The sequence below is a fragment of the Myxine glutinosa genome, chromosome 13 (genome assembly GCF_964187855.1).
Source record: "Myxine glutinosa chromosome 13, kmMyxGlut1.1, whole genome shotgun sequence".
In the NCBI taxonomy this organism is placed as follows: Eukaryota; Metazoa; Chordata; class Myxini; order Myxiniformes; family Myxinidae; genus Myxine; species Myxine glutinosa.
Genome location: NC_136273.1, coordinates 58959019 through 58973727, shown reverse-complemented (window position 1 = coordinate 58973727; position 14709 = coordinate 58959019). Strand labels below are relative to the sequence as shown.

Sequence of the window (14709 nt, the reverse complement as noted above, 5' to 3'; positions counted from 1 at the left end):
ATTTTTTGACGTTTTGACTCAACGATGTAAATAGGAAAGCATTAATTTAATTATTTCCTTCTTATTCTGTAAAAGCGGCCTCGACGGTATAGTGTGCGATTGCCCAAAGCAGGGTTCTTATTTTGACAATCGTTAGTCGTACAATAAATACTTACGGAATATTAAATGAAAAAAAATGTTTCTTTCTTGAATATTTTAAAGCATTTTGTTTTTCATTCCACATGGTGTGTTTCTTCCCTCCCTCTGTGGACAACCAAGTGCCGGCTTCCGGTGGTAGTATAATCCTCTGTAGCAGTGTAGGGTTTTATGAGCCAATGATTATGGTGCGGCGCATGTCGAGTCACAGCAGGATTTTATGAAACGCCATTTGAAGTTGTGAAAAAGGTCAGAGTACCTGCTAACATGTCAAGCTACAGCAGGGCGGCACAGGTCAGTTATAGTTAATCAACGGATCAATGAGAATGTCCTTTACTGTACGTACTGTACTTTACCACATCGGTTAGAAACGCTGCCGCAGGAGATCTCCGATGGTCTTTACTTTAGCTTCTGTTTTGGATTCGGTTCCCGCCTCCTGATACCTCGCAGGTGTGACGTCGCATCAGAGGACGTTAAGCCAGCTGTCTCATCTGATTGGACAGTCGAAGGCGACAGCAAGCCGTCCACCGAGTGGACAATCCAGAGCATGCATTTGTGCTGGTGTCGGCGATCGTTGTTCATATATGCACTCTTCATTCTCAGCTTTCTTTCTAACTCTTACTCGGACAAGCAAATCCCCTATGCCATCCATAATAATGGTACACTCTATCCATACACCACATCCTCCCTTCCGTGGATGTTCCACGGGTTTCGGCTAGTTTACAATAATAGTGCATGATGATTGCTGCCATGTATGAATGTGACAAGTGAAACATCAAACAGCGCGCGCACACACGCACACACACACACAAACTTCCCATTAATGAGGGAATTCAATGATCTTGAAGACTGAAAACCAAAGCCTACAAGATCATTGGAATATTCCATGATGAAGTTGAGGCTGTGGGCCTATTACAAACAGGTCGGTGGTCTCTCTATCTTCTACCACGTTCATTCGGGTCTTGCACCCTCTGCTCTTTCCTTGCTTTGTCCCCCCCCCCCCCCCCCCCCTCCTCTCTTTCCCCCAACGTTTCTGCAGGGCTCACAAGGTCCACAGTTACCCATTTCTGATGAAAATACCTAAATCCAGGATCACTGCTCATCTCCACTCATTTTTTCCTCTTTTTCCGGTTCGAATCCCGGTCGATTGCTGAATTAACGCCAGGGGGGTTGACTCAGCCTGTCATCCTTCTGAGGTCGGCAAATTGAGTACCAGCTTGCTGGGATGAATGATCCCGGTATGTACCCTGGTTTAGAATAGGTACACCGTATCCATGCGCATCGTAAGAGGCGACTAAGGGTTGGCAGCAGGAAGGGCATCCGGCCATAAAAACATTGCCTCAAACAGGGAACCATGATTGTCATGGGGCCCGCAAGGCTAACCCCTGCTCTAGCAGGGGAAAATGGCCTTAAAACGATCATTCATTCATTAATTACCCCACCTATGGACACACCACTGGTTTGTTCAACCAGAACTGACTGGGGCAACACAACAACAACTTCTACACCCCCTTCAATCTCATTATTCCCTCCAGATCTTCAAGACAGCTGTTCACTTAAAATCATCCCGCATTCAAAACCATGATCCTTTCTACCCCCATTTACCCTTTCCAGGCCCACCTCTTTCCAATTTTTCCTTCCTGAGAGTTCACAGTTGTATCTATCTTGTCTACCCTACCTGTCATTCCTCATTTGTCCAAGTCTCCCTATGTTTTGCCCCTCAAGCTTGTTGTTGGTGTGTGTTTTCTTTCTTTCTCTTTCTTTTTCTCTTTTTTTCTCTCTCTCCTACTCTCTCTCTCTCTCTTTCTTTCTCTCTCTCTCTCTCCTATTACATTGTGATGTGTTCTGTTCTACCCCTCCGCGAACCTCAACTTTGTATGCAAAGGAAACGGTAAAGTCATCTACTGTGGAAGATGACTACCAGGAGTTCATATACGGTATACCATGGGGGATGAGTACAATTATTAAGATTAAACTGGTTATGTAGGAAAAGTGCTCATTGACCTCAGCTTATCCTTCAGTTACCATAGAGATGATGCTGCAGAGACAGAAAGAACCCCGGGTTCGGAATCATTAGCAGAGCCTTCTCATCATGACAGGAAGGAACTCGTTCTGCTGTACAAATCAATTGCACATCCAACATTGGAAGACTGCAATACAGTCTGCTCCCCCTTATATAATGAGGATGAAGATGGTGTTGAGAAAGTAGGGCAGAGGGCAATCAGACTAGTGCCAGAACTCCGTAGACGAGAATACCTGGAATGATTAAAGGTGCTGTGCCATTTACACACTAAATATACCTGGCAGAGCAGAGGTGATCCAAAAGGTATTTGGACACGTCATGTGCACATGTCAACGCTGCTTTGATGAGTGACATAGCACAGGGTGTTCCACCTAAAACATTAATATCGATTTCAAACCATGAAGGACACAGATATATGACCGATATCGCTGCATGGAGGAATGTCGAACGTTTTGTTTCATACGAGGTTGCATTCAATTTGTCCACAATACCGATAGACAAGAAGGGGTCCCTGTTTACACACTGTTCAGATCCTTTCCCATAGTGTCTCAGTTACTAGGGCGTGTGCAATCCCATAAAGTGTCTGTTACTAGGGCGTGTGCAATCCTAAAAAGTGTGTCCTATAACTTGGTTAATGTGTGTCCTATAACTTCGTTAATCCTATAACTTGGTTAATAGGATGTCTCAGTTACTAGGGCGTGTGCAATCCCATAAAGTGTCAGTTAATAGGGCGTGTGCAATCCCATAAAGTGTCTCAGTTAATAGGAAGTGTGCAATCCCATAAAGTTTTAGTTAATAGGATGTGTGCAATCCCATAAACCGCTTGGTTAATAGTACGTGTGCAATCCCACAAAGCATCTCGGTTACTAGTGCGTGCACAATCCCATAAAGTGTCTTGGTTAATAGGATGTGCGCAATACCATAAGTGTCTTGGTCAATAGAGAGTGTGCAACCCCATAAAGCGTCTTGGTTAATGGGATGGGTGCAATCCCGTAAACTGATTGGATAATAGGGCATGTGCAATCCCATGTGTTTTGGTTAATACGGTGTGTGCAATCCCCAAAAGTGCCTCAGTTAATATGGCATTGCAATTTCATAAAGTGTCACGGTTAATAGGGAGTGTGCAATCCCATAAAGTGTATTGGTAAATAGGATGAGAGCAATCCCATAAACTGCTTGGTTAATAGGGCATGTGCAATCCCCTAAAGTGCCTCAGTTAATAAGGCGTTGCAATTCCATAAAGTGTCTCGGTTAATAGGATGGGTGCAATCTCATAAACTGCTTGGTTAATAGGGCATGTGCAATCCCCGAAAGTGCCTCAGTTAATGGGGTGTGTGCAATCTTAAATAGGTGCTTCCAGGCAGTCCACAGTCAGGGAGAGGGCAGCGAGGGAAGGGAGAGGGCAGGGAGAGAAGGGAGAGAAGGGAGAGGGCGAAGGGAGAGGGAGAAGGGAGAGGGAGAAGGGAGAGGGAGAAGGGAGAGGGAGAAGGGAGAGGGAGAAGGGAGAGGGAGAAGGGAGAGGGAGAAGGGAGAGAGAGAAGGGAGAGGGCAGGGAGAGGGCAGGGAGAGGGCAGGGAGAGAAGGGAGAGGGCAGGGAGAGAAGGGAGAGGGCAGGGAGAGAAGGGAGAGGGCAGGGAGAGAAGGGAGAGGGCAGGGAGAGAAGGGAGAGGGCAGGGAGAGAAGGGAGAGGGCAGGGAGAGGAGGGAGAGGACAGGGAGAGGAGGGAGAGGGCAGGGAGGCGAGGGAGAGGGCAGGGAGGGGAGGGAGGCGAGAGGGGAAGGTTAGGGGGGTAATCCTGTCGACTTGCTCCTTAAGGAAAGCCCCACAATAAGACGCACTGATTAAGGTCCCAGGTTCGTCAGTGGCCTTCGGTGGCCTTCGTGAAAGCATGCAGGAAAACGACTCGAGATGACCCCACCAATGAGTCTGAAATGGTGTAACCCCAACCATGACGTATGGGATGTGGGTGCATCCCATTAATGTTGAAATGAATGGCGGCTCATTGGACAACATCCACAAAGAGGTCTCTGTAGCATTTCCATCGACATGACCATCAAATGAGCAGGGCAGGACCCATCACTGTCTGTTTAGAGACAGGGAACCAGAGTGACAAGTCGAACACTTTCTTGGGAGAAGAATCAAAAGTTGCGTGGTTCCACTTGCCATCAATAAATAAATAATAAATAAATCATGGCATTTGATGTGGACATGTCAGGTATGTGGACGTTGGGGACACAAAGTACATATTATGTTTGTAGCTCAATCAGGGACCACCTGGAGTAGTCTTGGGACCAGAATTTTCAAATTATTCTGACATTTTATGATAAGCAAGATTCGTTGAGTCTTAAAACGAAAATGCAATCATAAATTCTCTTTTGTATTGTTTTAATAGGAATATCAATTAATGAATTAAACAATTAACATCGATGGAGTACTGATCAGTACCTGGTCGCGGATCTGGAACCGAGTGGAACGAGGGCGAGTACAACGGATCCCAAATCCTCCAAAATGCCAAAGGCCACAGGTGACAGGGTCAACGGGGACGATTGGGAAGGTACAGCGAGAAAGATCCTAATATAATTATAAAGAGAGCTGCTATACTATACTACATACCTTCTCTTCTTATTACTTTCACAGTGAGCTGCAAACTGCAAGTGGAAAGGTATTCTGACTCCCGATGAGTGACGGTGAGGAAAGTACGGAGACCGCAAAGACACAAGAACCCCAAACGCAACCAACCAATTCGAGTTTGACAGCGAACACAGCTGTCAATCATAATCCAAACACGCCCTTATACGATATAGTTATAATGCCTCAGAACATTCTCCTCACAGATTAATTAAAACGAATTTATACAGCGTACATTACACTATTAGTAATTACAACCAACATATGAATATGAGTTATTTTACTACTTAAATAAAAACCTCAGCACTCGAGCGGAATACAATAGCTAATTACACCGCTGTGGCCGACAATCACTACGTAAAAATGGAGGTCTGCTAATCTGTGACTTCCTGAGGTTTTTTTTTAAGGAAACATCGTCGTGGTTAATCCCCACACATGGCACCTCCTCGATATCCCAATGATTAAGGGTAGTTAGCCAACATAACCCTCGGACATTTATCCTTGCAGTCAATTTGTATTCTCACCTGTGACGTCACCAAAACGATCGTTGAGGGCACGGATCAGACTGGAAAAGACTCGGGAGTCGAGCTCCGCTTTGCAAGATTCGTAGTGTAGCTTCTCACTAAAGGCAACATCCATTCCTCCTCCCCCCCCGCTCACACCCCTCTTCTTCACAAAACATTCCACAAATGCAAATTCCGATTTAATGGCCTTAAATTCAAAACCATGTTTTTTTTTAAAAGAAATTTAATACACTGAATAAAGGTTTCAAATGTTTGAAAGTTTGTATCCAGCTCTTTTACGTTTTAGGTCTTATTGCAGATCCAGACGCAACTCGTAAAATGGCTGCGTGGTTTCAGGTCCAAATTCCACATGAGATTATTGCATGAGGCCCTTTGGTGCCGCTAGGAGGAGGCCGTTCGGCCCATCATGCATGCGCTGCACCAATCCCGGTATCAACACCCATAACAACGCTCATGTAATCTCTATTTTCGTTATCCTTATGCCCATCCCCAGCACCTTATATTTCTTTATGTTAAAATTCATCTTCCAATTTTTTGCACAATTTATTAAAGTATCAATACTTTCTAGAATCTGATCACCCCTCCTCTTTAATATCTACCTTACCTCCAAACTTTGTGCAATATGCACATTAGAGAGGCAACTCCTCATCCCACTATCCAAATCATTGATGGAAATTATGAATTACCCATAATTACCCAAGCAAAAGTACCTGTCCCCAGTGACAGGAAAAGTTTAAGTTAATCTATCAATTTAAATTATTTCATGGACTTTAAAAAGGTTAATTGTGTTGCACTCTTGGTTTCACTCAGAGCCAAAGCTCAGAGCTACTTACACCGCCCACCACAAAAACATGGGTGGTGGAGGTTGGATTTGTCTCAAAAAGGACAAAATATTCTGCTTGCGAAATAAAATTCCCCATCAACATTATTCACGTCTTTTTGTTTATGTTGAAGGCTCCAGTCACGGACTATATAGTCCTCATCGAGGTCAGGTCTTTAATAAAAGAGCTGCATTGATAGAAAAGTGAAGAAATAGAGAATAGTCTAAGAGTTTTTGAGGAAGTAAAAAATCTACCATTTGAAAAGGGGAAGGTCCTAGGTTTGACATGAGAAGGTAATAGTAAGGGAAACATATGAAAATCTGTTAACTAAATTGTTACCAAAAAAATTTCTTCACCAATATGTTTGTAAAGGTGTGTAATAACATGTGTTAAAATGTTGAAGGTCAACTCCCGTGGGAAACCCAGAAAAAAAGCTGTTGAATTCGGGTACCGAAAAATTATTTTCGAGAATTTTTTTATTTTTTTTAATCGGCCCTTAAGTAACTTATGAGGGGTCAAATAAGGGTTTTTCATGATTCTGAGTTGATTGTTAACATTTATATTTCACCACAGACACTCCTTTGTGGAAAAATAATTTCTAAATATATCTCATTTTCTACTTTGCAGGACATGGAGTCTAGCAATATGGATGAAGACGTTACTCCACCTGTGCTCAATTGCTTCATCTGTGCACGCTCGGATACACCAGCTGAAAGGCTCATACAGGCAACTCCAAAGGGATACTCAACTTTATTGAAACAAGCAGAAACTGTCGAAAATGTTACTGTTGTGGAACGTATGAAGGAGGCTCAAAAGGAAGGAAAACTGAGGTACCACCAGAAGTGTAAAAATGATCTGTACAACAACTTTGTTGCAACCACCAAGAAGTCAGCTCAAGCATCAAAGGCAGAGAAAGAGTCATCAAAGTTGAAGAGAAGACGCACTACTTGTGAGTTCAGTTCATCAACTGGCTGCAGTTCTAGAAGATCACAGTCAGTTGACCTCCTGTATAAGGATGTATGCATTCTTTGCAACCAACCAGCCCAGCTCTACAAAAATAATCCAGCACAAGCTACAAAGAAATACAGAGTGCCAGATAATTTGACTGCAGATACACTGAAGGCAAGCTTGCTGAAGACAGCACGGAGTCGCGGGGATGACTGGGGCACTGAAGTCACTGGACGCCTGGAAGGGATCAACGACTTGGTAGCAGAAGAAACACTGTACCATTTGCGATGCAAACTTATGTTTGCGAGAGGTGACAGTTTGTCCAAGACTGATGAGGAAGGAAAAAGGAAGAGAGGACAGAGGAGTATTGATGAGGAGCGAGAGGCAGTATTTATTGAATTCTGCGAATGGTTAGACTCAGAATTAGAGCATGGGGTAATGAACATGGACCAAGTCCATGAAAAGCTGCAGGAGTTTGATCAGTCACCAGAGAAGAGCCTTTCTTATTCAAAGCATTGGCTAAAGATAAAACTTCTAGAGAAATACGAAGACACCTTGTATTTCACAACACAGGAAAGAAGGGCAGATGTACTCTGTCTCAAAGATGGCACCGACAATATTCTGCGAGCGCATCATGCTAATCTTGACCATGGAGATGAGAAGACTCAGATCATAAAGACGGCACTCAAGTTCATATCCAATGATATTGCCTTGATTGATTTAGGTCCAAAGTCATACCCCACCACACACAGTATGACTGACATCGATAGTCAGCTGACACTTGTTCCTGCAAGCCTTCAGATGTTCTTGAGACCGATTGTCAAGACAGACGAAAGAGTTGCCGTTTGGGGGCAGAATTTTATTAAGGCCTGTCGACCTCGGTCTGGAGTATTGCCACACCAAATGGGGCTTGCCATACAACTTGATCATAGATTTGGGTCAAAATGGATGCTCAACAAGTTCCACCGGCTGGGATACACTGAGTCTTACACGGAGACACAAAACTACAAATACTGCTTCCTTAATAGTAGGAGTGGAGATGATGTTCCAGATACTTCTGGCACTCTTGACACCATTGTGGAGGAAACCGATGAACAGATCAATGATGAGGTTGCGGTTGATGCTGCGCTTGAGGATCAATCAGTGATGACAGCCAAAGTGCCAGCCAGTGAAAGTGAATTGTCAAGTAATGATCAGGTGGTCTTTATGGAGGTTGGGGAAACAAACAATGCAGTCACTCAGTTTGTTGGAGACAATATAGATTTAAACATTGTCGCTATTCACGGAAACACTCCCTTTCACTCAATGGGTTGGATCGAAGTCACCTCTCCGGCACCACCTTTGCCAGATCCACAGACAACAGCAGCTTTCCCCCGGGTGAAGTTGAAGGCACTCGACAAAGCTAAGATCCTGAGAGGAACTGAAGTAAAGATTATTCCATTTACGAACAGGAAACAGATAGGAACGAACGCGATCATGTTTCTCCCCCTCGCTGAGCTTTCCTCCTCCCTGGCTCATGATCAGCCACTCCTCACTCCAGGTGACACACTCTGGGCAGTGGGGTGGGTGATCAAAGCCAACGATCCTGAGTTCCCACACTCCAACTGGAATGGCTGGATGAAGAGAATCCATGCTAATGATGCAAAGCAGAGCACACAGATCGAGTTCCTCCCAGTTATTGAAGGAGACCCTAATGACCTCAACACCATCTTCACCACTCTAAAAGAGTGCATACGGCGCGCTGGGGTCGCTATAGTGACCTTTGATCTTCCGATTTGGCTGAAGGCTGTGAATATAATAAAGCAGGCAAATCTACCCGTCATTCCAAGGTTGGGTGGTTTTCACCTGCTGAAGTCTTATCTTGGATCAATGGGTAACATCATGGAAGATTCTGGACTACTAGATGTGATCCAGTTGATCTATCCTGGAAGTACGACAGCCAACCACATCATGGATGGAGGATGTTTTGACAAGGCAATCCGTGTTCACCTCCTCATCGATGCAGCCATCTATCAACACATCATGAAACTTGCCTTCACTGAGGAGGAGCGTGGTGACATGAAGACCTTCATGGAGAAGGTGGCTGATGGGAAGATGGGAGCCAGACACTCAGACCCAGTAGTGCCAGTGTTTGAGCAAAGGTTTGAAGAAACCTTCAAACGACTCGCAAAAGGAGGAAGAACACCTGCACTCTGGGTGGAGTACCACCACATGGTAGATGTGATCAAGGTCTTTATCAGAACCGAGCGACTTGCAGACCACAATGGGCATCTGTCCTGCATTGTTACCAAGATGCTTTACATCTTTGCCGCTGCAGGCCATCATCAGTATGCCAAGGGCGCACGGCTGTACTGTCAACTCATGAAGGAACTAGAAACTTTGCCTGCTTACAAAGACACCTTAGAACGTCTCACTGCCCACGGGAACCACGTTGTCCATTACTCAAGTCATGAGTGGTCCGGCACATGGTGTGACATTTGCATTGAGCAGACATTAATGAAGGCAGCCAAGTCACAAGGTGGACTGAGCAGAGGAAGAATGAGAAACAGTTTTTCTGGCCACAAATGCTGGGTGCTCACCCTCAGTCACCTGTCTGATGTCAACCGGCGGATGGAGGAGGACGTCAGTAAACATGTTCCAGTCCACAGAGACCTTGCCAAGACACAGATGAAGCGAGATGCAGAGGCAGTTGAACTTGTCCTAAAATGGTTTGAGGAGATCAAGCCATTCGACAACGATAGAGACAAGGAGTTGCTCGTGTCTTTCTCAACAGGATTCACAAGCACTGGTGATGACGCAGTCAATGCTGAGAGAGCAGCTGAAGTTGGGATGGAGATGCAGATCAAGCTGGATGGACAGTCAGTGACGTCGACCATGGATGTCAAGTCAAAGATAAAAGCCCTGTCATCACTAAGAAAATTTCCCTTGGTCAACGAGAAAAAGATTCACCTTGACTCACTAAAGTTGTTCAACCGACTGATCATTTTCGCCCAGCGGGATATGACAGTTGAGACAAGCTTACAGTATGAGCTGACTCCCTTCCCATTGTCCCTGTTCAGCAACAAAGATCAGAAGATGAACAGGGCAAACAAGGCAGACTTTTCAAATACAAGCCTGAAGGCGTTAACTGATCCACTTGACTTGACTAACCAACCCTGCTGCACCCTCGTAATTGATGGCGGATGGCTTGTCTACATGGTGAAGTGGGAACAACGTCAGACCTGGCAGGAGATCGCCAACAGTTACCTGAGCTACGTGCAGTATCTGGGCCGCTGCTCCCAGAAGATCATTGTGGTCTTTGATGGCTACAGCAGATCACCAAAAGATCACGACCACATCCGGCGTACCAAGAATTCCTGCTGTAATCTCCAGATTCGACCGGATATGTCCAACTGGACCCCAAGAGCAAAGTTTCTGGACAACACTCATAACAAGAGTGAGCTCATCCACCTTCTCTCTTCAACCTTCCGAAAACATCACATCACTGTGGAGCAGTGTGACAATGATGCTGACACTTCAATTGTGAGAGAGGCATTGGCTGCTGCTTCAGATGGCTCTGTTGAGGTCAGTACCATTTGTGTCTTCAGTTCGTATAACTATTGGATGGAGCCCGGGGGGAGATGGGGTAATTTAAAAATAAGAGAATTCACACTGTTGAAAAGTTAAATGTGTTCTTGAACGGTTCATTATGCTTTGTATATGTTGTTATATTTTCAGGTGCGGGCAGAAGATGCAGACGTGCTGGTAATGCTGGTGCACCATAGCTCAGACAGCCACCATCCACTCTTCTTAACCACATCAAACGGCTCTTATGACGTCCGAAAGATCAAAGAATCTCTCTCCGAAACACAGAAGAGCTACCTGCTCTTCTGTCACGCCTTCACGGGGTGTGATACGGTTTCTGCAATCGCTGGTCATGGGAAAACAACTCTATTTGCCAGGTAATAATGATAATACTACTATTACGTCGGCAAATAATACTAATACTAATAATAATAATTATAATCATTGTCATCATAGTATAAATGTTAAAAATAATAATTATTTTATTTCTGTTTTACATTATACTTTACTTGACATAGACCTGGTGTTTATTTTTAGGTTTTGCGAAGGGGACGCGGCTGAGTACATCGACATCTTCCTTGACACAGAAGCCACCAAGGAAACAGTGATTCAGGCTGGTACTGCGATTTTCAAGTACATTTACCATGGACGAGATACTACATTGGGTGAAATTCGGTACAACATGTTCTCAAGGAAGGCAGCGGCAGGAGTGATCAAACCAGAGACTCTACCTCCAACAGAGGGTGCAGCTGCACAACATTCACTCCGTGCCTACCTGCAGACCCGGGACTGGATCCTTCTACAGAGCATGTCTCTGAACCCCAGTGACTATGGATGGACAATAGGTGTGCATGGGTATGAGCCAGTTCCAACACTGGACCCCACGGCTCCTGAGGAGCTATTGCAGTTCACGAGCTGTAATTGTCATGGAGATTGCAGCAACCGGCGATGCAGCTGCAAGAAGAATGGGGTCATGTGCATCTCGGCCTGTGGAGTCTGTAATGGCATTACATGCAGAAACTGCAGTCATGATGTTGTTGAGTCTGAAGAAGACATAGACAATGACTGTTGAAACTTCTGACATTGTGAATGAGAAATAACTCTTGAGTATTATATATGTATGTGAAATAAAAGCTACTTTGTGTGTAAATGTAAAAGTGAAAATATAAATGTTAACAATCAACTCAGAATCATGAAAAACCCTTATTTGACCCCTCATAAGTTACTTAAGGGCCGATTTAAAAAAATAAAAATTCTCGAAAATAATTTTTTGGTACCCGAATTCAACAGCTTTTTTTCTGGGTTTCCCACGGGAGTTGAACTTCAACATTTTAACACATGTTATTACACACCTTTACAAACATATTGGTGAAGAAATTTTTTGGTAACAATTTAGTTAACAGATTTGTGAAATATCTCATAAAATGCCCTTACTATAAAGACTTCCAGAGTTTGGAAGTGGGGGGAAGAAACAAACATCATAAGGGCCCACCCACCCTTGAGTTGCCAATGGCCACACAATAATCATGAGATGTAGTGGCTTGTCGAGTATTCCGTGGTCTCGCTAATGGTGGAGGTCTTCACAAGCAGCAAGTTCTTGGGAGCAGAAACCGAAGTAACATCTGTAGAAAAGAGAAAGAGCCAACTTTGCAGCGTAATTCGAGTGGGTCGAGTTTTGAGGTCAGATTTAGAGAGTTGATAAGTCGGATTACTTTGGATTCAATTCTGTCCACTAAGTATGTGGAGCTAGAACCTCCCCAGATGTGAGAGCAGTACTCTATACAAGGACGAATCAATCCTTTATATAGTTGAAGCAACTGTTGAGAGGAGAAGAATCTTCGACATCTGAACAGGACTCCTAGTTTCTCCAAGGCAGACTTATCTATTTGTGTAATGTGTGGATTCCAGGATAAATTTGATGTTTGGGTAATACCTAGTAGGTTTATTGTATCACATGGTGTAATTGTGGAGCTTTCAAAGGAGATTGGAGAGTTGAGATGAGGTTTAGAGAGAGATGGGAAGAAATTGAGTTTTAGAAGCATTAAACTTAACCTGATTACATTTGCCCCACTGTGAAATCTTGTCCAAATCCTAATTTAAAGTAGTGGCTGTGATCAAACGAGATGTAGATCGAGTGAGGGAAGATGGGACAGATGGGATAAACATGGAGGAATGTAATGTCGAATCATCAGCATATGAGTGCATTTGGTTATTTGTAGAAGAAAGTTGGTGTATTTGTATATGTTGCCTGTTCTCTGTTATTTAAAAAGTGAACGTTGAGCTTTGACTGCGTGCACAGCTCTTCAAATGCTGCACGGGAAGCAGCCGCTGTAAGCGGGAGACAGACAAACGCATGGATAGACACCACGGTTCACATTATACTCAAAGAGAAGACCTGTCACTTCGCTGGTGGGAATACCAATATTATAGATAGAGGTAGATTTACGTATGCTTTAAAAGGCGGTGTATAATCAGAAATACTGTTTGATAGGGTTTGATTTGATAGGCCTTCCGTTTAATAAAGCCGGTGTTTATTTTTGTACATAAAATCCGGTTGGTTTGAGTTACTTTTGCAGGGTTGAAGAGTACTTGGCGGATCACTCAGGTAAAAGGTTCGCCTTCTTCTTCTCTTTCCTCCCCCGCACACATATATAGTCAAGTCCGCTATTGAATCGAATGCCTCCATTCATGCTCGATTTGCTATCCATGATTTTCCGGTCTTCACCGAGGGGAATCACAGGACAATATCCTGCCCACGACAAACGGAGCTCACATTGAGGTGTATTGATGGTGTACACAAAACTTTGAGTTTCTGTATCTTATAAACCAAAGGGTATCGTTGTGTCATTTGTGGATCTAAATATATTAACAACCAAAGTTGTTCAGGTATTTTTGGTACTTCCTGTATTTAAAAAATGTCTTGCTGTTGTGTTTAATATTCTTGGCTCTGTCCTTTTCATATACCTGGTCTGCCGAGGTATTTTCTTAACTAGACTCTGTTTCTTCCTATACTGGTGTGTCAGACTCCAGTCCAGTTATTACCCTGTGCTCGTAAAGCGAAAAGTGGGGTTAAGCATTCAGTGATGTACGTGTGCCGTGTGCCGTACGTGTCCGCATTTTAAACCTTTGAGTACGGATGACATCCAGTGCCGCAACCCGCGAAAAAGTTTTGTGTACGGATGACATTACTACATGTCATCGACTATACCTATAAATAGATCATCAGTACGTGGTTGTATTCCCGTACCAAAATGCCAAATTAATCCCATACCAGGGGTATTTTTTATCAAAAAGGGTTGGTTTTTAACCCATACTCAAAGGGTTAAAAATTCATTTTCTTGGCAACCGTTGGTTCGATTGACACGAAATTTTACCATAGAAGCGCCTCCACCTGTAGTATTTTTTTATTCATAATCATGACGTCATAGGTCACGTAGTACGGACGCCATCTTGGAAAAACTTTACAACTCTATATTAACTCCCAAACCGCTCAATGGAAAAAATTGAAACATGGCTCATTGTCAAGTACTCACCATGGGGAATAAGAAATGTTGATAGTGATGTCATCGGTACCTTAATTATGACGTCATAATTTGACAAGTACAACGCTTGATCTGATCAGTATGAATAAAACAAAAATTGCTCTGCAACTGTTAGACCGATGGACACAAAATTTTCAGAATATGTGCGGCTCCTGTGGATTTTTAAAATGATAATTATAACGTCATAGGTCACGTGGTACGGACGCCATCTTGGAAAAAATCTAAAAAAGTTGCACCTCTATATCTTCGAAACCACTCTATGGAAAAAATTGAAACATGGCTCATTGTCAAGTACTCCCCTTGGGGAATAAGATATGTTAATGATGATGTCATCAATGCCTTCGTTATGACGTCATAATTTGACAAGTACAACGCTTAGTCTGATCAGTTTGAAATGTATTGAGCGTGATCTATGTGTTACGTGGTCCTCCCGGTAACTACCTGGTCTTGGTGACCCCCGGACCGTGGGAGGGACCCCGCCAGAAAGATATATGGTTTATACGCTTTCGTAACGCAATCAATAT

General features: G+C 43.7%; 2 protein-coding genes across 9 annotated transcripts in view; one reads left to right on the top strand and one right to left on the bottom strand.

The window, feature by feature from the left end:
• Window positions 1–5461, bottom strand: part of DIPK2A (divergent protein kinase domain 2A) — a 43298-nt gene extending 37837 nt beyond the window's left edge. For 4 of the 8 annotated variants that reach the window (XM_068101042.2, XM_068101043.2, XM_078767559.1 and 1 more), the window contains exon 1: window positions 4772–4930. The gene's annotated coding sequence lies outside the window, so the exon portion shown is untranslated. Of the gene's footprint in view, window positions 1–4603; window positions 4940–5310 lie in introns of those variants that run through there. The other 4 variants (XM_068101049.2, XM_068101044.2, XM_068101047.2 and 1 more) reach the window with 4 other exon arrangements.
• Window positions 5462–8027: 2566 nt separating this feature from the next.
• LOC137416975 (uncharacterized) lies at window positions 8028–11902 on the top strand. Its single transcript, XM_078767017.1, has 3 exons — window positions 8028–10643; window positions 10797–11020; window positions 11181–11902. Exons 1-3 carry the CDS (start codon window positions 8028–8030, stop codon window positions 11713–11715), a joined length of 3375 nt encoding a protein of 1124 aa, XP_078623143.1. The 3' UTR covers window positions 11716–11902.
• The last annotated feature ends 2807 nt before the right edge of the window (window positions 11903–14709 follow it).